The sequence below is a fragment of the Sciurus carolinensis genome, chromosome 4 (genome assembly GCF_902686445.1).
Source record: "Sciurus carolinensis chromosome 4, mSciCar1.2, whole genome shotgun sequence".
Classification (NCBI taxonomy): Eukaryota; Metazoa; Chordata; class Mammalia; order Rodentia; family Sciuridae; genus Sciurus; species Sciurus carolinensis.
The window spans coordinates 2,305,322-2,327,229 of record NC_062216.1 but is presented as its reverse complement, the minus strand read 5'-3'; the positions used below and the strand labels follow the sequence as shown (position 1 = coordinate 2,327,229).

General features: G+C 49.1%; 1 protein-coding gene across 1 annotated transcript in view; it reads left to right on the top strand.

The window, feature by feature from the left end:
• The window catches only part of Csmd1 (CUB and Sushi multiple domains 1), a 1,673,782-nt gene that overhangs the window by 1,392,633 nt on the left and 259,241 nt on the right, over positions 1-21,908 (top strand). Inside the window, exons 22-23 of the mRNA XM_047550875.1 lie at positions 2,512-2,681; positions 6,507-6,663. Of these exons, the coding sequence (XP_047406831.1) occupies positions 2,512-2,681; positions 6,507-6,663 (327 nt within the window). The remainder of the gene's footprint in view (positions 1-2,511; positions 2,682-6,506; positions 6,664-21,908) is intronic.

The following is a 21,908-nucleotide window of genomic DNA, read 5'->3' as shown; positions in this document are numbered from 1 at the left end:
TGCCAAGAAGAACAGCAACAGAGTAAGAATCTCTGGTGGTGTGGAGGGCGAAGGAAGGAGGGCCAGCAGCCCCCAGCCCAGGGAACTGGCCTGCCTGGGCTAAGACAGGTGGCAGAGCTGGTGGACAGGGAGCCGAGGTCCCAGAGAAGGCACTCCCCGCAGAGGCCCGCGTGGCACTCCTGCACGACCCGTCTCTGAGTCCTTGGCTTGCTCCCTGAAGACGTGCGGGATGCCTCCCACAGCCTGCTCAGGCAGCAGCGAGGCCGAGCTCAGGGGCAGGGAGCCCCAGGGCTGCCCGATTGCCCATGGTTCCTCCAAGACCCCCTCCACCCTCCTGGCATCACGCAGCCGAGGGGGGAGATGGAGAGCAACTCCTGAAGACAGAGGTGACCAGAGGCCAGCTCCTCATCACCCCAACCCCCTGGAGCTGCGCGGCCCAGGCCGCCTGCAGGGCAGAGGACTTCTGATCTGCTCAGCCTGCTGGGTGGGCTCTCCAGGTGGCAGTGACCACAGCCACAGGCAGGAGATGTCTCAGCCCCCAAATCCTCCCTTGACACCTTGTTGGCATGTATTATATTTCAATGGCATGAGTTTTTTTCCAAACTATAAATCTTGGATTGAAGGACCTAAATTTGATTTTTGAATGGTTTCTCCTATTGATTGTTGCCAAATTCAATTTTAAATAAAAATTCCTAATATTGGTAATTTGGCTCCATTTTCTGGTCCTCAGAATCCACCGACTCTCTTCCCTTACTCTCGCCAGGCCAATGCTTGTCCTAGCGTGCACTCCCCGGGCCCGGCAGGGCAGCCCAGGGGCGGCACTGCATTCTTGCTCTTCCTGGTTTCCATTTCGTGCATTCTGCCTTCTGTGTCAACTACCCTCTGCTTCTTCAGTAAGGAATAAGAGCATCCGTATGGATGTTCAGTATCCGTGAATGGTCACCAACTCCCAAGAAGAGCGCTTCTGTGAAAGTCTTCTTGGATTTAAGATACGAAGCCGTTTGTCTTCCACCTTAGGTTGTCTGAGAATCATCAGGCAAATGGCACGGAAGGAAACACCAGGGTTCATGGCTCGGTTTGCTCTCCATTAACTCTGTTTAAAAGAAAGCTTCAGAGGATTCGTGTGATCACGTCAGTATATGATTGCATGTAAAGTAACAGATTACCGTGATTCTTCAAAATCGTTGTGGAATCCCACTGCCATTTCTTTGGGCCTCCAAGTCCCTGGGCCTCCCTCAGCACCTGCTCACATGCCTACAGTCTCTGTTTAAGGAGCAGGAAGAGGAGGGGTTTACGCCCAAGTACTTGGTCATGTTCCTGCCCGATTCTCCCCACAACTGCGGTCTCCCCGAGATGCACAGCAGGTCCCCATTGCAAGTAGGCCAGGCAACTGTGGCTGGTGACATCACTGATTCCATTCACTGCCAGAGAAAGTTCTGTGCCAGGGCAGATGGTGCAGAAGCGCCTTGCAGAGGCTGTGCCTGCCAGGGTCACCCACTGCGCAATGAAGATGTGCTTGCTTCTCTTCCCTCATTACCCAATCAGCGCTTTGCACGTGCTCAGTTCAGCTTGATCGTCATTATTTAAACCAATATTTATTTTGTTGAATTTTTAAGAACTGCTGTGCCTGTATCTGGTACAGCTGATAAAGGAGTTGATACAGAAGCCCGTGGGTCTATCTCTCACTCACACACACACACACACGTGTGTCTGTGTACCTAGTGACCTCATTTCACCCTGTCTTGCTCGTGGAATTTTAGAGCTGAAGGTGTTCTTAAGTGAAACGTTCACTTTCATAGATGAGCAAACAGATGCTGAGGGTTTGTGACCTTCTCATGATCCACAGAATCTAGACTTTTATTTTTGTTGCTTTTGCCATGTTCAAGGAATTCTGCTTTGTGGGAATTTAGAGTTGAAAGTCAACAGCCCTCTTCTTCCTTCAGGGGGAAAGAACATAGTGATGGCCACAGGATGGTCTCCATCCTGAGATGGTGTGGACGGCATGGTGCTGGGGCACGTCAGAAGTTTCTACCTTGGCCTGTCATTAGACTCCCCTTTAAATGCATCCATTTGATGCAGGAAATTCAAGTGCAGGAAAACGTGTTGGTCTCACAGTAGAACTGGCACGTGGAAATTATGACTGTTCCATGAGGTGCAAATAGGTGTGCAGAGGTGAGGGACCAGGCTGTGGTGCATGTGGCCAGGCAGCCGGCTGCCTTCAGCCCTCTGTTCGTTCTGAACTCTTTCCAGGACAGCGAGCCGCCTCCACATAGTTAGGTCATTCTGTTGTAATAACCAAGAAGATACTGAGAGGGGGAAATGAGATGTATTTTCTGCCCTGTGATAAAGCTGTAAGAATAAGTCACTAATCTGTTTTTTTAAAAAAAGGGGGCAGAAATGAGAGCCAAGCATTGGTAGAAGTTAGGATGATCATAATGTTGAAATTTTTAATCTATTAAAATCAGTAATTCCACTTTTGAATCCTCTTTTTTAATGTCCTATTTATTTTAGCTGAATGTGGAGCAAGTGTGAAAGGAAATGAAGGAACATTACTGTCTCCAAATTTCCCATCCAATTATGATAATAACCATGAGTGTATCTATAAAATAGAAACGGAAGCTGGCAAGGGGATCCGCCTCAGAGCGCGAAGCTTCCAGCTGTTTGAAGGAGATACTCTAAAGGTAAGACTCTAACATGGGGACAGTCTTTCCCTTTCTTTTTTTTTTTTCCTTTCAAGGCATCTGTCAACCATCTGTCTATCATCTATTTACCCACCAGCCTGCCTGCCTACCATCCATCAGTCTATCTGTCTATCACCCATCTGTCTTCCTACTTATCCATCCACCATCTTTCTCTCCATCTGTGTATCCATCTATTCACCTGTCTACCTTTATGGGTATATATTGGTATGTTTCTAAGTACACATACCTGTTTCTATTTATTTATGCAGTTGTTTTGATGGAGTATAATGTGGTATCATTTTGCAGAGTCTGTGTGGACTTAGAAATGAGTTCGTTTATAACCGGGGTCTAACATTGATAAGTGATGTTGTGGGTAAATTTCTTAGTATGCGTGATACTCTTTCTGTGTATAAGAACCTGCAACAATACCAATCTTTTTGGCTACTTTGAAGACGAGGTAATGTAATTTAACATATGATGTGTGTACATTGTGTCTGGCACACAGCAGTAATCCTTCCACCTTACGGGACCCCCCCAACCCAACCCTTTCTCCAGGCATTCTTGATTTTTAAATGTGGCCACACATTTGGAGCTGGATGGACTCTGGTGTGGTTATGGAGGCGAGTCCAGACGCTCTCACGGGCCTCGGGGGAGAAGCTGGCCTGGCCATGACCAGTGCACCGCAGGCAACAGGGCCCCAGGTCTGCCATGACTTACACAGCTTCGTCTCCAGCAGGAAGCTCCCTCAGTTCCTGAGGCTTCAGGCATAGATCCCACCTCTCCTTCACTATTGCAAGAAAGTGGGGCCTTTGAAAGGCCAGGAACAGGAGGGCGGGCATTTTCATTCCCAGGACATTGAAAGAGACAGGCTTTGGGCAAGTCATCTGCTCCAGCAGCTGCTGCTCCCAGGGATCCTGTCGGAGCTGATTTGTGAGAAGGAAGGGCCACTTTGCTCTTCTCGTTTCCCTTCTACAGCGGGTCTCACTTATATTTGCAGCTACGTGGTTGCAGCAACACATGTCAAGTTCAACAGATTCACCTCACTGTAAGCTCAAGAAGATGCAGAGACCGCCTCAGAGGGAAAGTGGGCCACCCCCTGTTGGTCGTGGCTTTGTGCAGGGTCTGACCTGGCCTTAGGGGCTCCTCGCAACCTCACTGAAGGGAAGCGCTGGGTCCAGAGCAACTCCCAGACCCACTTGCTTGGCTGCCTCTCGGGAGCCAGGTGGCCCACTTTTCCGTGCCCTCGTGTGGTGGAGAGGTCTTACCCTGGCTGCTTTCTTTCACTAGTCTCCTGCAAGCCCAAGCTGAGAGTTGGGGAGGATGTACTGAACAGTGTTTTCAGTCAGGAAGCTGGAGCATTCCTGCTAATTAAAAAAAAAAAATTAGAAAGTCGAGTCATAAGAATTTTCTGAATTCTTTGACAGCTTCAGATTTAAGGCAAAACTTTTAAGTGACTCTTCTCTGGTACAGGGGAATGACTAGAGATGCTGTACCAAATACGCACGGACAATACCGCTGAAGCGGAAGGAAGGAAAGCTTGCTCATTTTTGATTGGGAGCAGCTTAAACTTGTTGATTACAACAAAAAGTAAAAATAAGTCTTTAGTTGGAGGGAAACTATCAGTCACATAAAATGCCCAAACATTTTGCCAGTGTATGTTTTGTGGGATGGACTAATAGATGCCTCTGTTAAAAGTGCTCACATCTAAATTATCTTCACTTTGGAGCATAACTGCTCTTCCCATCACTCTCTCACACATGTCATGATCCAATGGCAAAGACGAAGACGTTATGTGCACCCTATGCACATCCGCACCAACGACACAAGACGAACAGCTTCTGCGAAACACTGAAAAGAGGGTGCAGTGGAAGAGCCGGGGTATGGTCCCTAGTGTCAGGAAGAGATCTCCCGATACCTGGGCTCCACACTCTGAGATGCCTGGCTTTCCAGTTGGCTCACCTGCTACCTGGGCCTCATCCCTCTGATGCACTGCCTAAATGTGAGCTCCAGGACAGTCCTCAGAGCAGATGGCTGTGGCCTCCTGTGAAGCAGGTGACTCAGGAGGCTCCCTCTAACATCCGGGAGGGTGTCAGAGACAGCTGCTTAGATGTAGAGCTGTAACCAGGTGGTAGGCAGACCCAGCATGGCCTGTTGCTCGCTCGCTTAGAATCACAGACCACATCTTTGGCACCACACCTGACTTTTCCTTGGTGATGTGTGCACACCCTGAACCACGCTTACCATTAGAGAGGTGAGGAAGCACGGATCCTGACATTGGATTGGGCTTGATCTCCTGTCCATAGTCAAGCACAGTGCTAAGCGCTGGTGACGTGAACACCCAGGCAAGAGCCACCCACCATCACAGAGAATCACAGGATTAAGTGTTCGAGCTGCTCAGTTCTGCTGTGTGGCCACTGACCTGATGTTGCTCTGTGGAGTGCAAGGTCCAGCCTCATGAGGGAGCCAGCAGGATGCAGCTGCATGAGAAACCGTGTCCAGGACTGCAGAGGCTTGACCACGTATCCTGGTTTACACCCTGACCAGCTCCACAGATTCCCATGAAATACCCAGCCTACCCAGCCTACACAGGTGCCCATGGCCTTTCTTGGGAGACCCAATGTTTTGCCTTGAGACAGATCCCTCTGGGTTTAAAACCTCTTCTGATTCTGAATGTCAGGTCCCTCCCATGTCAATGGAAATCCCATCTTAAGTCATAGTGACTTTTTTAAAAACAGTAGCCTATGAGTAAGGAAATAGGAGAGTATTTGATTATATGGCACTAATCGTTCATTCACGAGCAATAAAACAATACCTAATAACGTTTCTGATGTCCCTTCTCCTTGTGCACGTGTTGGGTGTGCACATCTGTGGAGCGGTGCGTGTGGTGAGGCGGAGTGAAACAGCCAGGCCGGGAAGAAGCCACAGGCAGTCGGTGACTTGATGCGTTGGCTGCTTTAATCCACCGCGTGCTTCAGGACACACTGTGCCTTGACTCTTCCTGGAGGAGCCCTGACCCATGAGGCAGTTCTTCCTTGAGGGAGCTGAGTGTGAGGCAGCCCTGTTCCGCTGGCCCTGGGTGCACGGGGCCCAGCACACTCAGCTCTGCGGGCGTCAGTGCTGTTTTCTCAGACGTGCGTCAGCAGAGAGCCCTCCCAGGGAGGTGCAGCGTGGCTCCTGAAGGTGGGAGGCCCCCGGAGCTCTCTGGAGCCCAGACAGCCCAAGCCCTGGCCTGCTTCCTTCCACCACCTGTCACGCCCACGGCGCTCACAGTCGCTCAGAAGGTACCCGGTACCAAGTATGCCAGGCAGGATGACCCCTCCGCCATCCCTGCCTGACGGACGCTTCACTGCCGCACGTGCAAGCCTGGGTGCCCCAAGTGCCGCTGGGGCTCCAGCACTGCAGGCGGGTGGGCCTCAGCTCAGTGCCTGGACGGGAGGGCCGAGGGAGGGGCCAGGGAGGGGCCAGGGAGGCACCTCCACTTCCACAGCTGAGTCTGGGGAGGACGTTCGCCTCCGGAGCCTGCTAGATTCTTTCCCCCTTTGCAACTGGGCCTTGGGGAGGGAACGAGAGGGGACAAGAGAAGCTGACATGTGCAGAAACGCTCACTTAATTTTAAACAAACAAGAAAAGGCTCTCGAGGTAGCCAGCGTGAGATGATGGAGGGAGTCTGCAGCGTGTAGTGTTCAAGGGAAGGGCAAAGCTCAAAAAATAGACGATTTACTACTTTTTAATGCTTTATGAAACTGCCTCTTTGAGGATTTGAATGTCTTGTTAGAATGGCTACCGTGAGAATCTAGGAGCACTCACGCTGTGAATTTCCACCAGGTTTACGATGGAAGAGACAGCTCATCGCGAGCCCTGGGGGCCTTCACTAAGAACGAGCTCATGGGGCTGACCCTCAACAGCACCTCCAATCACCTGTGGCTGGAGTTCAACAGCAACGGGTCGGACACTGACCAAGGCTTCCAGCTCACCTACTCTAGTAAGCTGCTCGGTTTCTTCCTGCTCTGTCTTGCTGGCTTTCTCTATCAGTCCCCGCCGTGTTTTGATTCTCTACACTGTCAGAAAAGAGTACATTCAGGAACATTAGGAGAAGTGATAGTTTGAAATTTATCTATTCAGAGGTATTCTTATCTTTAATAATCAAATAGCTAGACCTGAAGAGGAGAGAGCTCATGACATGGGAGTGTTGCTGGGGTTGAAGACTGTGGTGTGGAATACACCATCCAGAGGTGGATTGGCACGTGTATGAAAGATTTAGTGAGGTTTGAAATTAGTAGTAATGGTCTTTGAGTGACTAATTTGTATATCATATTATATTTTACATATATTATAGATACATAGATATATACATAACACAACTGCATATGCATAACTGCATAACAACTTGGTGTCGTAGATGCTTTTCTTACCACTAATTTCCCAGATGATAGAACCAACAGTCAGTTGAGCACTCTCCTAAGAGAGCAGTTCCCTGAGTTGGTGGAGAGGAGTTGGTGGAGCAGCCTACAGCTCCACCCCGTGTTCTGCGGCACCCTGTAGTAATGAACATCAGCTCGGCATGGCGACTCCATCATGATGGCCTCCCTGCTACTCTGGAGGCCGAGGAAGGAGGATAGCAAGTTCAGGGTCAGTCTTGGCAACTTAGGGAGACCCTGTCTAAAAATATAAAAAATAAAAAGGGCTAGAGATGGAACTGAGTGCTAAAACACCCCTGGGTTTAATCCCCAGTACCTCCCAAATGCAAATCAGTATGGAAGCTTTCCTTTTTCAGATATAAATGAAAAAGACAACAGAGGGAAAATTAAAAAGTTGCTTTTCCAAAAAGAGGAGTTTCACTATAACAGTTGCCATTTGTAACATTTTTAGTAATAGTTAAATTTAAAAAACTAGCTATTTGCTTTGGATAACTAAAGGTGACGAATCAATGAGGATGCTTCTAGTGTGTAAACTGTTCAATCCTTTGCTAGTCTGAGATTTTAGAACTCTGTAAGTATGACCCCAGGACATGGGAAATTTATACACTCAGATTTTTTAGCGTGAAATTTTATGGGTGCTCATCAGAGCTGCTGCCTTTATTTGACAGATGAGCAAATGATTTGCTGGTAGGGTAATCATCACCCCTCAGATCCCAAGCTGATCCAGGTGCCCAGAGGAAGTTGAACAGCCTCAGTCCCCTAAATACCAAAAAAACCAAAATCATGTTGATGAATTTTTAAGACAGGACAAAAGCAGTCAGAGTGGCTGATGTCCTGAGAAAGCCACTTTTTCACTGTGATGATAGTACCATTGAAAACACTCACCAAATGAAAGCATTTCTGTTGATTTGTATGCACAAGTCCGTGGACAGTAGGGATGGATTGATAAGCACGACTTTCTTTACGAGATCCCCACCTTCAGAGTCTCGCTCTCAGATGCTGCAGAGCTCTGAGGGACCCCTCTTCTGTGCACGCAGGCAGAGCACGCTCTCGTGACCCTGCTCCTGTGCCGGGCTTCCCGTCCACGGGCTCAGCAGTGTGTTTCCTGCTTGGATGCGTCCACCCCCTGAACCCTGGGCTGCACGGACGTTTGGGAAGGAAAACTGCAAAGCCTTTGGGTGGCCTTCCCAGGGCAGGGTGAACAGGAGGACAGTCCCAGGCACACGGGGGGTTCCTCAGTGCTCCCTCCACTGAGTACAATTTGATGCCTTGGCTTATCTCACAAACCGTGCCTCCTGTCCTGGTTCCTCACCAGACAGCAGAAAGCGGTGGCCCGGGTGCCCCTGGCTTCCGCTGCTTACCTTCCACTCTGCTGCCCCTGCGTGGCAGCTGCACGGGAAGAGCGTCATGCCGGCTGAGTGTGTGTCTTGTTACTGTTCCAACCCTGGCCACTTTGTTTCCCTCCTACCATTTCCAGCTGGAGCAGTCCTTGATTTACAGACACTTAGCTCTGTGCTCTCATGTGCAAAAGCTCTCCAAAAGGCAGCGCTTGCCCGTGAAGCCCCCGCATGGCTGGCCTGGAGCAGAGGAGGGCCACTGACCTGTCCGCAGCCTTCTGCTGTCTCCTTCAGTTCCTCTTCCGAGCACTAGTTAGCAAGGCCCCGGTGTCCTGCAGCCCTGCTCCTGAGAGGAGACCGTTCCTGATGACCACCTACCCTCACCAGGAAGGCTTCCTTGGAGTCTCCTCTCGGCCCCCACTTGACTCTCTTGGGCTGCCAAAGCTCCCCATTTGTCTTTGAGAGCAGCCCAGGTGCAGGACCTCTGCTTGTCCCTCCAGGTTCACTGAGGAACTTTGAGAAAGTTTAAATCAGTGCATATTTACTGGCACATTCCATTTCCACGGGTACGTTTTACTGTAGAGTAGCAGAAGTATTCTGGAAAAAGAAGAAATAAATATTAGTGATGATTGGTCTGTGGTTCTCAGTAGAATCCATCCAACAGCGGGCATCGACCCCCCTGCCCATCACCCCTCCTGTCTCCACCCACAGAAGCAGAGTGTCCTGGGAGGAGTCCCGGCTGCAGGGTTGTCTTAGAGCCAGAGCATGCTGCTGCAGGGAAGTTATCAGTGATGTGGGATCAATGGTGCCGATGGCGATGTTATCAAAATAGTATTAACTTCACATTAAATTCTTAGGTTTAAACACTAAGTAATTAAGTTTGAGAAATCCCAAGCTCCCACAGTGCGATCGAATACCTGAATTGAATATCCATCCCTAAAAGATGTATCAGAAATGATGATAACTATTTTCAAAAGACTTATAATTGCCTCTTGCTAGTTAATTGCTTTACTTAAGGAAATGTTCATGTTTGGCTGTTTCAGATCCATAATTAATGTGCAGACATGAGTGGATTAGACAATGTCAACAGAATAAATATATAGCTTAATAAATATGCTGTGGTTTTCAGAAGTGAAGACAAATAGCACACATGTGCCCTTAGTATTAACAGCTAGCTCTACGTACCTTCTAACTAGCACTTGACAATTCTGGGTCTTGGTAAGTAGCAGCTTTTAACCTCTTCATAGTTGGGAGGCATCTCCCTGTCTCTAAGTGAGCTGCTGGAGTCCCACACAGAGCCTGGTGCTCCTGGGACCACATACTGCTCTCCAAACTGGACCCAGAACTACTGACGGGTCAGATATTTCAGGTGACACACTTTAATAAGCACACATGTAGTGACTGATAATGAGATGTGTCAAGACATTGGCAAGGAAGAAAAAGCAGACCAACTTTGGGCCCCCCTGGAATAAAAATGTCAATTAATAGGGATTGATTGAGCAACTGTTTTCTCAGTAGTAGATTGGACCAAAATAAAGCTTAGAAAGTCTACCTCTGTTATGACAATACACTGCTTTTACAACAGGTTTGTCTGTACCGTAACATCATGGCCTTGCCATGGGACATCTCCTGTAAGCTCTCTGACGGTGGGACCCACAGGATCCTTTCTGCAACCCTGTGCATCTCACGCTGATGTGCAATCCATAACATGAGCCTGGATTAAGACGCGAGTGCACCTCACGCTGATGTGCAATCCATAACATGAGCCTGGATTAAGACGCGAGTGCATCTCACGCTGATGTGCAATCCTTAACATGAGCCTGGATTAAGACGTGGGGTTTGCAATGTAACATAAAGAGCTTGCATCTGCGTTTTCAAGCTGTGCACTTGGAGGCCCCATCCTCCATGCTGGCTCCATCAGCAAGTCTGGGGAGCCCTTTACTTCTCCTTCCACAGTGATTTTGAGCTTTAGAATATAACAAAATTGTCTTGACACTGGGTGGCTACATTTTCTTAATATCTGGACAAAATTTTATAGAAAAGAAGTTCTAGAATTTAAAAAAGATCCTGTATTGAACTCAAACTTCTTTTTAAAATATGTTTTACTTTTGAGAACTTTATAAGAATGTTCCCCAGATATTCATTCTTAAGAAACTTTACCACAGGGCCTATGGAAACTTGGAGCAGGCTTCTGCACTGTTCATTTAAATTGTGAGAATCAAGCAAATCCTCTGCACAGTTTAGCAAAGACTCTTGACTTCCGGGGACACACGGGAGCTGCATTGAGCATGAGTCTGGGGCAATGTGGGTGCTTCCTTTTCCCACTAATCAGGAAACCTGCACACGGTGCCTGGGTGCTGAGTGGTTAGCACTGCAGTGACACAGAAGGACGAAGCCACCATCCCTGGCAACTGATCAATTATGTAGGAGAGTCCCCATCGGCACTCGTGAGATTAGTTGATCCGACAGTGACTCTCATTCCCAAGTAGAATGCACTATAATTAAATGCTAACCAAGGGATGGCTCTGGAGGAGGGAAGGTGTCAGCTCATGGCCCCAATGCACAGTGACTGGTGTGTTTGCTCACAGTAGAGATTTTAAGTAAGCTTGGGCTTTAATGTTAATGTAGTGTTGTCGTGATAGGCGCATTGAGCTACACAATCTGCACGTGTGCTGATACGTGTGTGTGCACCTGTGTACGCATCAGCAGTGACAGCGATGAGCTCTCCAGAGGAGAGGAAGAGCCCAGGCTGCAGCGATCCCCAGGCTCTTGCTGGATGCCTTCTGTCTCCTCCACCTCAGGCTCAGCCCCCTGGTCATATGCACGGGCTGCCCACCGCCCACCTTCCTAAGCGACCACTGCTCTTTCCTCTACCCCAAGCCCCCAACTTCTGTCCCTGCATCCTTTGTTTTCACTGGCAAGCGTGAGGTTCTCGTGAGGAGGAGTCTTCACTTGCTCTGCTCTGGGTCACCTTCTTAGGAATGGGGATGAGAGTCGAGGTGTCCCAGAATTTGCAGGAAGGAGGGAGACTGAAGTCAGGGGACATTTCTGGAGAGGGCGAGACTTCAGTCATGTCGTGGAGGGTGGACTGGCCTTCGAGCCATGTGCCTGCAGAGATGAAGTCCTGTGATGAGGAGAAGCAGACATGCCAGGGGCACCAGGTCACTGAGGCGCTGATTCTGGGCCGTCCACATGAAGGGCCCAGTGCCTGTGGTGACCCAGCAGGAGGACATGGAAGTCTGGGGTTTCAAGGATGGAAACTGACAGTGGAGTGAACACCAGAGCCCAGGGACGGCAGTGACACCGATGGCCCTCCTGTGCCATGGTCACCACTGGTGACTTGAGACTGAGGAGCAGGTCCCTTGCCGAGACGCTGCTAGCGCACTGTGGACCTGAGCGGAAGCGGGCACCATGGTGCTCAGAGGTTAGGTAGGCAGGGTGAGGGCCTTTCATACCCCAAGCATCACCAGGGAGAGGGTGGTCAGCGGTCATGCGGGAAGGGTAGATGGACCCCGCAGAGGACCTGCCATGCATGGTGATCTGCAGAGACCCGGAAAGCAGACACTGGGTCCCATCCCCGCGGGAGACTCGAGTGTGCCGCGGGCTTCCTCAGGCCGTTCCTGCTCACTTTATCTACTTAACTCCCTCGCTCCACTCCACACACGCCAGGCAATGTCCTCCTTATGGTTTGCATGTCAAGGTGGCGCTCTGCATAGAGAGAGGGTGACTTATTGATGTGGACGCGGGGATTCTGGTTCATGGACTGAGTCCAGGAGTTATTTTAAATTAGGAAGGCGGCACTCTGGCATTATATTAAAGTCACGTGAGCCTCTGATGAGATGAATCTGTTGGGTTTTGCCGACAGAACCAGGTGTCTGATCCCACAAATGACCCAAGGGTGCCTTTGGGGGAGAGCCGGCCAGCTCCCCATCCCTCCTCCCTGGCCGAGGCAAGTTCCAGCTGTCATTTTCTAAAGGTGAGGCCACAAAGAAGAAGACGCTAGCAGGGACAAGCCGGGGATGTTGCAGAAAGGCTGGAAATGAGGGCTTGAGGGCGAGAAGGAAGGCCAGCCTGGGAGCTGCCTGAGGACCGCAGAGGCCAGAGGTGAGCGCAGGGTCTGTGGGAGGACGCTGCCACCTTCCAAGCGCTCCCCTCCATGTCTTCTGGAAGAGAGAAGAGGGCCTACCACGCAGAGCCACCGGCCTGGAGAGCAGCACCGGGTCTGTGCAGGCAGCTCTGAGCAGGGCTCACCCAGATCTGGCCCGGGAAGGCCTGCCTCGGGGTCTGCACCCCGCAGCCGACAGCGTTCCCTCTGCAGGGAGGGACCTGGGTGTGTCCGCAGGTCCTTCCTCCTCCCTCAGGACGGCTTTCTCCCTCTGCAGGTCCCTCAGGTGCCCTCTCTGCCGGGCCCCGAGCTCCCCACCAGCTGCTTGTGCCTGGCTGTCCTGACTCACACGTGCCCCTGTTTCCTGCTCCTTCCTGTGCGTGGCCCTCCCCCAACCCAGCTCCCATACCGCAGGGGCTGATGGTTTGGTTTTCACAGTGTGCCGGGCACCAACCAGGTCCCCAGTTGGTCCACTCTGGGGTGAAGGGGCACGTGGATGGACGGGGCAGAAACCACACACGCAGCTCACAACTGGCCTCACGCGTCACACGTATCACCGCATCCTGGGGCTGGTTTACAATCTTCAAGTGGATCATAGACTCCTCAGGGAAGTTCCAACATTACGTGTTTGCATTTATTTAGGAGAACAACTCTAATCTCACGATTCCTGCTTATCATTAAGTTCCATAAGCAATGTAGCTTGGGGGAACAAACAGCTTCAAATTGGGGAGCAGGAGAGACCTCAGGGTGCACACGCAGTGAGGAGGCCCGTGAGGAGCATCCCATCTTACCGCTGCTCCTGGAGCATGCCAGGGATTTCCTGACCAGAAGATTATGGCACAGGTTTGAACAGAAGGAGAAAGAATATCATAAACTCATGGTTTGGGTTTTTGAGGGAGCCACCCAAAGGAATTTTATTGTCATATGACTTAAAAAAAAATAATGGAATCATTCTGCTCCTAAGTTCCACCTGTAAGCTAATTCCAGGCCAGTGCGTCATTAGTGATGAGCCCCACTGGGCAGTGGTTTCTGCAGGGAAAGTGGCTTGGCCTCTCTGACTCATTTTCACAGGATCACTTGGCCTGCCTTGCTCTATCTTGGCGCTGGGTAGTGGACCTGCATCCTCTGTGAATGCGTTAGACTCAGCCAGGGGAGTGGCTGTCACTGAGAGGGAACTACACTGTGGTTCTCTGCACCTGTCTCCTCACTAGGACATGACCACAAACCCAGAGGCGTCTTGGAGCCCACTGAGAAAGTTGCAAGCTTGATTTTGGTTCTGCAGTAACGCCTGTAGGCGAGGTCAGGCCTGACTGTAAGCAAGCAGGGGAGCATCCTGGCTTAGTCAGATGCTCAGTAAAAATCAGTTGAGTGGTGTTTTCGTCAGCTTTTCTGCTGCTGCGACTGAAAGACCCGACCAGCACAATAGTACAGGAGGAAAACTTTCTTTGAGGGCTCATGGTTTCAGAGGTCTTAGTCCATAGGAGGACTTCATTTCTTGGGGCTCAGGGTGACACTGAACATGGTGGCCAGAGAGTGTGGCAGAAGGAAGCAGCTCACATCATGGTGATGAGGAAGGGAGAGAGACTCCACTCACCAGGCATAAATGTGTACCCAAGCCACACCCCAATGCCCACCTCCTTCAGTCATACCCACACTTCAGTTACCACTCAGTTAACCCCATCGGGGATTCATTCACAGATTGGGTTAAGACTCTCACACCCAGTCATTTCTCCTCTGAACCTTCTTGCATTGTCTCCCACGTGAGCTTTTGGGGACACCACATCTAAACCAGAACAAACAGACAAAACATTGTTGATAAAAAGTGATAACTAATGGGAGCGATTCGCTTCATTAAGTTCAGTAGACTTCCAAAAGCTTTTTTCTGTTCCTGAAAGATCCTGAAGCCTGTGAGGATGCAGCAGAGCACTGAGCCGTGGCCAGGTGCTGGGGACAGCAGTGTCTGCTCTGACTCCAGCCTCTGGTCCTGAGTCAGACTGGTACCCAGGAGCCTGACCTGGAAGCCTACATGATCTGGCAGGCAAGATGCTGCCCCCAATCCCCAGACTCAGGTCTATTTTGAACATAGGAAGGACCAGGCCAGTTGGATTAGGTGGTCATTCTGGACCCATTAAAAATGCTATAAGGTTCCTGGATGCTTTGAAACAGTGGTCCATGGCCACATGTGAGGTAGCCAGCCTCAAGCGTGTGTAGATTGAGGAACACCTGAGGACACCCGGTAAGCCCCCCACGAGTTTAACTGGAGACAGAGAGGAATGGGGTGTACAGCTGATGGCCTTCCTCTAGCACATCCCAGCCATTCACAGCCCCTTTGCTGTAGTGAGGAAGGGACAGAGGTGGTGTGATTGGCATTGACAGCTGATTCTGAACAAACTGTCACATATTATGTAGATGAGAAAATCAGAGCCCAGAGCTATGGACTTAAGCAGCTGCCATCCTGATTTTATTAGCATACTGGTAGAATTAAAATGGCACTGACATTAGACACACATATTAATGAGAGTGTGCCTTTGGGTGTGCAGAGGACCTCAGGGCCAATGAAGAAATACTGAACATAGTCACTTTTGAACTTTGAAAGAAGCCAGCAATATTGAGTGAAGGAAGCATGTGTGGACACTGTATGGCAAATGACTGAAAAGCTGCACGAGGTCAGGGGTAGGTATGTCAGATTCTATATTCCAGGTCCTTGAGATCAGGGGTGGATGATTCTTCACATGACTGGCTGGTGTCCTGGAAAGGTTGATGAAATTTTCTTTGGATGTCCACCTTGCACCTCTTTCTGCCCAAATAGGTCAGTAGTCACAGTGAATTTCTGATAGAGATGTTTCTGATGAACTCCCCTGAATGTGAATAAGATTTAAGTGAATGATGGTTCATTCACATCATAATTGGTAACTTTTAAAAACTAGACATCGAGAATCTTATGCCAGCTAAGTAGCAGTCCTCAAAGGAAAGTTCTACAAGCTAATTTCATAAATGATAGAGACAAGTCTTCCAGACAATCTTGGAAGTTACCTGTAAGCATTGCTCTTTTAAAGTAAAATAACCCTATTTTGGTTTTGATAGGAGATGTCCCCCCAAGCTCATGTGTGAGACAATGCAGGGATATTCAGAGGTGAAATGATTAGTGTATGAGAGGTGTGACCTAACCTCTGATTTTTCCACTGAAGGATTAGCTGGGTGGTGACTGTAAGCAGGTGGGGAGTGGCTGGAAGAGGTAGATCACTGGTGGCCTGCATTGGAGTTTATATTTCACCCTGGTGCGTGGAGCTCTCCCTCTCTACTTCCTGGCTGCCTTTTCCTGAGATGCTTCCTTCTCCTTGCCCTTCTGTCATAATATTCTCCTCACCTCAAGCCCATAGCAATAGAATTTATCCACCCCCGACCTTATCTCTGAAACAATGAGACAAAATAAACTTTTCTTCTTCTACACTATTTTTGTCAGGACTTTTGGTCATAGGGACAAAAAGGTTTACTGTAACAGCAGTTGATACTGAGAAGAGGGGTCATTGCTGTGACTAACCTGACCATGTGGTTCAGAAGTTTTTGGAGCTTTTTGGAATTTGTGGGAGGAATTTTGGAAAGGTTAAAGATTCAAGCTGGAAAAGCTTTAGAATGTTGTAAGTAGAGCTTACTGTGTGATTCTGGTGGGAGCTCTGAAGACAGAATGCCAGTGGGACCGTGGACAATAAAGACTGGGCTTATGAGGTTTCAGACAAAAAACAAGGGCTCTACTTGAAATTGGACTAGAGGCTGTTACTGTTATGTCATGGCAAGGAAGTTGTCTATTTTTTGTCCATGTGCTAAGACTTCATGAGGCTGAATTTGAAGGTGATGTACTAATTATTCTGGTGGAGGATGTTTTAGGCATAGCATTCAGATAATAGGGTAAATATTCCTGACAGATTAGCCAAGTTTACTGTGGTAATCAGAAGCAGAAAGCAAAGCAGAAAGATTTGAAAAAACTTGCAGTTTTTGTCATTGCGTGCCTTTGGGTCTGTATTTTGTCCCTGGTCCTGGGTGTCATTTCCTGTGCCAAATTCTTTCACTACAATGTTCTGCCTTACCTCAGACCCAGAGCTTTGGGGTTGGCCCTCTATGTACTAAGCCTCTGAAACCCTGAAACAAAATAAACTTTTCTTCCTCTATGTTGTTCTTTTCAGGACTTTTGTTTACAGCAATGAAAAGATTGACTTAAGTCCATTTTAATTGAAGAATAGCATTCATCTCCTTTATGAATTTTATAGTGACTTGTAGTCCAGAAAATCTTGTCAAAGCACCATTTTACCCAATGGTTTTAAAAAGTGTTTACAAGCTATCCTGTGAACCAATGGAAAGTATGGAATGGGGTCAGGCAGATGAGAAAATAAGCAACCTGCACATGAAACCACACCAACACTTACAGATTTTATTTTATTTCAATACAGAATAAAATTGCAGTAAGCATGCCAGGCTGCGGAGCATCTCAGGGTGCTGCGGCTTCTGGGGGTGGTTTCCAGAGGAGGGCTCGCAGAGCAGGATTGCTCTTGGATGGCCACAGGTGCAGCTTGAAAACTTGGGAAAACCGTGTCGAGCACTGTTTCTCCCCACGTCTGCTAGTAGATGGTTTCCTAAAGGTATTTTAAAATAATAGGGAGTTACATGTGAATTTGGTATCACTGCCTAACAAGCTGCCACAGTTTTGGGCCTCAAGCTGCACACGTCTGTCCTCTCACCGTGTTGGGCTTTCACCTTGTTGTCTTCTCAAGGTCTCACAGGCTGCAACAGGTTCTGACCTGCTGCCATCTCATCTGGGGTCAGGGTCTTCTCCCCGCTGTGAACAGAACTGAGTCCCTGGTGAGTCACATCCTGTGACTAGCTCAGATCAGCCCATTCCTGTCAGAACCTTCTCTGCACCTGCCATACTCAATTGATAAGAAGCAAGTGGCAGATCCTGTCTACACTGCAGGAAGTGGAGGGCTCTAGAGATGCAGGGCATGGTCACCTGAGGCTGGCACCTCAAGGGACTCTGCGGTCTTTCTTCACCCTTGACTTTATCGGAACTTTGTTGTTTGATTCTTCTTCAGGTAATTCCATAAAAGAATAGAGGCAGTATATGCACACACTCACACACCTTGAAGATGGACACGTCTATAAAAGGAAAACGTACAATTTGATTGCTTACATGTACTTTTATCTTTACATGTTTAATTTTTAGGAAAGGTTTCCATTTACAAGTGTGAAACTATTTTCAAATGAAGCAGGTTGTGATATTGCATTCGTATTGTCATAGTCGTCACAGTGCTTTAATGTGTGTGACTCTTCCCACGCAGCAGCCTGCTTGTGGCTCTGGTATCCTTGTGGGCCCCCTCTGCTCTTTCAGGCCCTACCTCAGGCTGCACTTGGAGAGATTTTGAGCGTGGCCCAGGCAGGCCTCGTCCCTCTCGCTTGCAGAGCGAGCACCTAGCAGGCCAGCAGCAGAGCTGGCTCACATTCCAGTTAGAACGTCCCAAGCTCGAGAGCACCGCTCCTGTCCACCCATTAGGTAGAGATGGTCATCGCCTCATGTCCACTGTCACAAACATCTAAATTCATGTGGGGTTTTGATCAGCACCTCATGTTACCTGACTACTTACCCGCAGTGTTAGGAAGCTTCATGACTATAATGAGATATCTGAGCGAATCGACTTATGCAGAGGAAAGGTTAATTGGCCCACGTTTTGGAGGCTTCGGTCCATGGTTTGTTGCCTGCATTTTTGGACCTGGGGGAAGCAGCAGGTTATGGTAGGTAGTGATCACACGGCAGAGCTAGCCACTCGCTTCATGGCAGGGATGGGAAGGCTTGAGAGGAAGGGCCAGGGCCTCAGTCTCCTTAGGTCACAGGAGCTAAGGCCCCCAGGAGCCCCTGCGTGTCCAGTTTCCATCAACTCCCAACAGTGCCAGGCTGAGGACCCTGCCTCCACACAGGGCCTCCAGCAGCACTAAGGGGCCATGCAAAGCCACAGGGCTGTCTACTTCTGCGTCCCCTCAGTCTGAGGTGAGATGGAAAGCCCCTGTCCCTTCCAAGCAAGTGTCCCCTCGTATGCCTTTTATTCAGGGCACGGCACGTACCTCTGACCCATCCATTTAACTCAGGTGTCTTCACCCACATTCTCTGCTGATAATTTGGATGGAATACGACAGTGTTTTCTTTGGTCCTTATTGCCATTACATTGATTTCACTCATACCTCGTTCCATGTAAGTGTTTCTGAATTTATTCTTGCTCAGCTCTGATATGACCGTGAACATAGCAACTATATTTTCGGGATGCTCAGACATAGCCTACTATGCTAGGATATGTGAATTGGAGAGAAATGAATCTACAATGACGATTTCTATGGACCTAGAGAAAAGGAATTAATTTCATGCCTTGTGTTTCAAGGAGGAAATCTTGTGATAGTTCCCACATGACATGGAGAAGTTTGTAGTCACAGACAGGAGTTGAGAAGGCATTCTGGGTACACATCTGCTATTGGAAATACAATAAGGGGTTATATTGATTTTGTCAGGTGGATAATTCATGAAAGAGATCTGGTCAGATGACACTTGAAAAGGCAGAGGTGCATAGGGCAGCAGGAAGCTATGCTGAGGTCCAGCAAATATAGCCCTGGAACGGGGATTCGGGAAGGACATGGACAGACCATTAAAGAATTAGAGCCTGTGTCTATAGGAGCTTAGGACCCAGGAAGACTGTCAAATCAGACACTTAGACACAGAAAGGAGACACCAATAGAAATATCCAAGGACAAAACCCAGGAACACCACACCCTGTAATCCCAGCAGCCTGGGAGGCTGAGGCAGGAAGATCACGAGATCAGAGTTAGTCTCAGCAAAAGTGAGGCACTAAGCAACTCATTGAGACCCTGTCTCTAAATAAAATACAAAATAGGACTGGGGAGGTGGCTCAGTGGTCAAGTGCCCCTGAGTTCAATCCCTGGTACCAAAAAAAAAAAAAAAAAAAAAAAAAAAAAACCCACTCAGGAACAGAGAACATGAATGGCTTGGATTTTGTCACTGAGTTTCAATGAGAGGGCTAAGGTGGCAGCAGAAGGGCTTCCCAAGAGTCTCAGAGAATGCACAGGGCTACCTCCAGTGCAGGGCAAGCGTGGTGTCCAGAAGCAGGGTCTCAGCTGCTGGTGCCACGCTCAAGGAGGTACTGGGGTGAGGACCAGGCAAGGAATTAGTCAGAGTTACCACCATCTGTTAGAGGTCTGGTCATAGTGAGTTCCTGGGATACTAACAGGATGGAGGGCCCACGGGAGGGAGAGAGGTAGGGCTCAGGCTGGAGGTGCGCGCACAAAGCTTACTCATGGTGCGGTTTCCTCGGAAGAGAAACCAACAGCAAACTCCTGAACACTTAAATCTGACAAAGTTACTTTTTGTTCATGTGTAAAATTGATCTCCATATGCTCAGATATTTAGCTCCATTTCCCCAATATGAGTTGTGTATCTCCAACTGTGTCATCTCTAGGTTAGATTCATTGTAGTTGGGGAACAATCATGGACAATTCTCGTACTGAGTGTGATAAAGTACAATTTGGTGATCTTCAGCTGCAAGGAAAAGTTTTTAAAAAAGAAAAACAGGCTGATTTCTAATAGTCCTCACACTGATGTTTTAAAGGAAGGATTTGTATGTTAAAAGAAAAATTGTGTGCGAAAATCTGCCATTACTGTCGTAAAGGTATTGATGTTCTCACACATGCAGCATCGGTATGCAGACACGCAGTTCTCTGGGCGCGTTACTGCGGACCTGCCTAGTCGACACATCCTGGCACATCCATCCATTTTTATAAACATGCTCCTTTCCCTGAGAATTTAGAACATAGCAGTTTTATTCTGCTTCTATAAGAAAAAAGGTCTGTGACATGATATCTTGTATCATGCACTCCTCAATAGATGACCTCCATGGAAATATCACAAAGGCAATTTGAATATGATAGAGATGCAACCTGAGAGCCTCCCTGGAAGGAGCCCCATGTGCATCTGAAATAGAAAGGGCACTGAAGAGAAAAGGTGCCATAGGTCCAAACATGCCATGCGCAAAACAAGCCACCACCCAAACGGGCAGCCCGGGCGCGTGTTGGATCACCTGTGTCCACGCGTGTGCATTTAGATAAACATCAGAACCTCTGCTTAACAACTGCCAAACACAATAAGGAGACTCGCAGAGTGAACGTGGAGGACACCTCAGAGAGGGAGGCCTCAGCTCCTCCTGAGCTGGGGAGGCTGCCTCTCACCCAGGACGTGAACTGCCGTCCATGCCTCAGAGGGAGGAAGGCGCAGGGTGCCATCACGACCTTTGAGTTGGGAAAGCAGCAGGAGGAGAGTCCAAATTGACTTAGTCAAAGTCAAGAGCAAATCAGAGGTAGAGAAGGGCAGTGCCCAGCCTCCTCCCTCATGCCACTCTTGTGGCCTTTGGTGACTCACGGGTAGGTGGAATGTGCCAGCCTACAGTGCTGCCACAGAACCCCAGGAGGCCATGACCTACCCGACTCTGTGACCCGCCCCACAGGGTGGGAAGGCCCCCGGGGCCAGCAGGGTGCCCTGCCGTGCTGCAGAAGGGGCTCCTGAAGCTCAGCCCCCGCCAGCCCTCAGCATGCTGTGCTTTCCAGGCTTGGTGCTCAGGTCCGCCATCCCGTCTTTTGCAGTAACTCTGGAGAGGCTGCTCAGGGCTGAGTCCATACTCCCAGGTGTGTGTGAGCTGCGGGCCACAGGAGCCCAAGAGAGACCAGCGGGCGGAGAAGGGGGCACAAACGATTTAATCACACCATTCGACCCAAAGCTTGCAACTTCGTGAGACATGGAACCAAGGCCTGCAGATGGTGGCCCCCAAAGCCACGGCCTCCAGACTTACGGGCGGTGTGATCGCAGGCCCCGCCCCCTCCGGGTGATCGACAGCGGTAGTGGGTGTTCCATTCGCTGATTGATCCCGTCTGCAAAGGTCCTCTCTGGGAAGGCGAGCACCTCGGAGACCAGGACCCCTCATCAGACGGGGCACACTGGGTGGTGGGTCCCCAGAATCTGACTTTTCTTACATGTGTCGTGGAATCCTTCATAGTGCCTTGAAAAGACATAAAATCTATTCAGTCAAAATTGTTATTTTACTCCCTCCATGAATCCTGACATAGGAATATTTATTCAAGGGCTGTTTTTGGACTTCTCCATCATCATGAAGTTTTGTTTTTTTTTTTTTTCCCCCTAAATAAACATTTTAGAAAACAATGCTAGAACAAGAATCCCAACTGCCAAAGTCCAACATGATACCCTGAGGCTGAGGGGCACGGAGCAAGCATCACAGCCCCCGGACACTGGACTTGAACTTGAAATCTG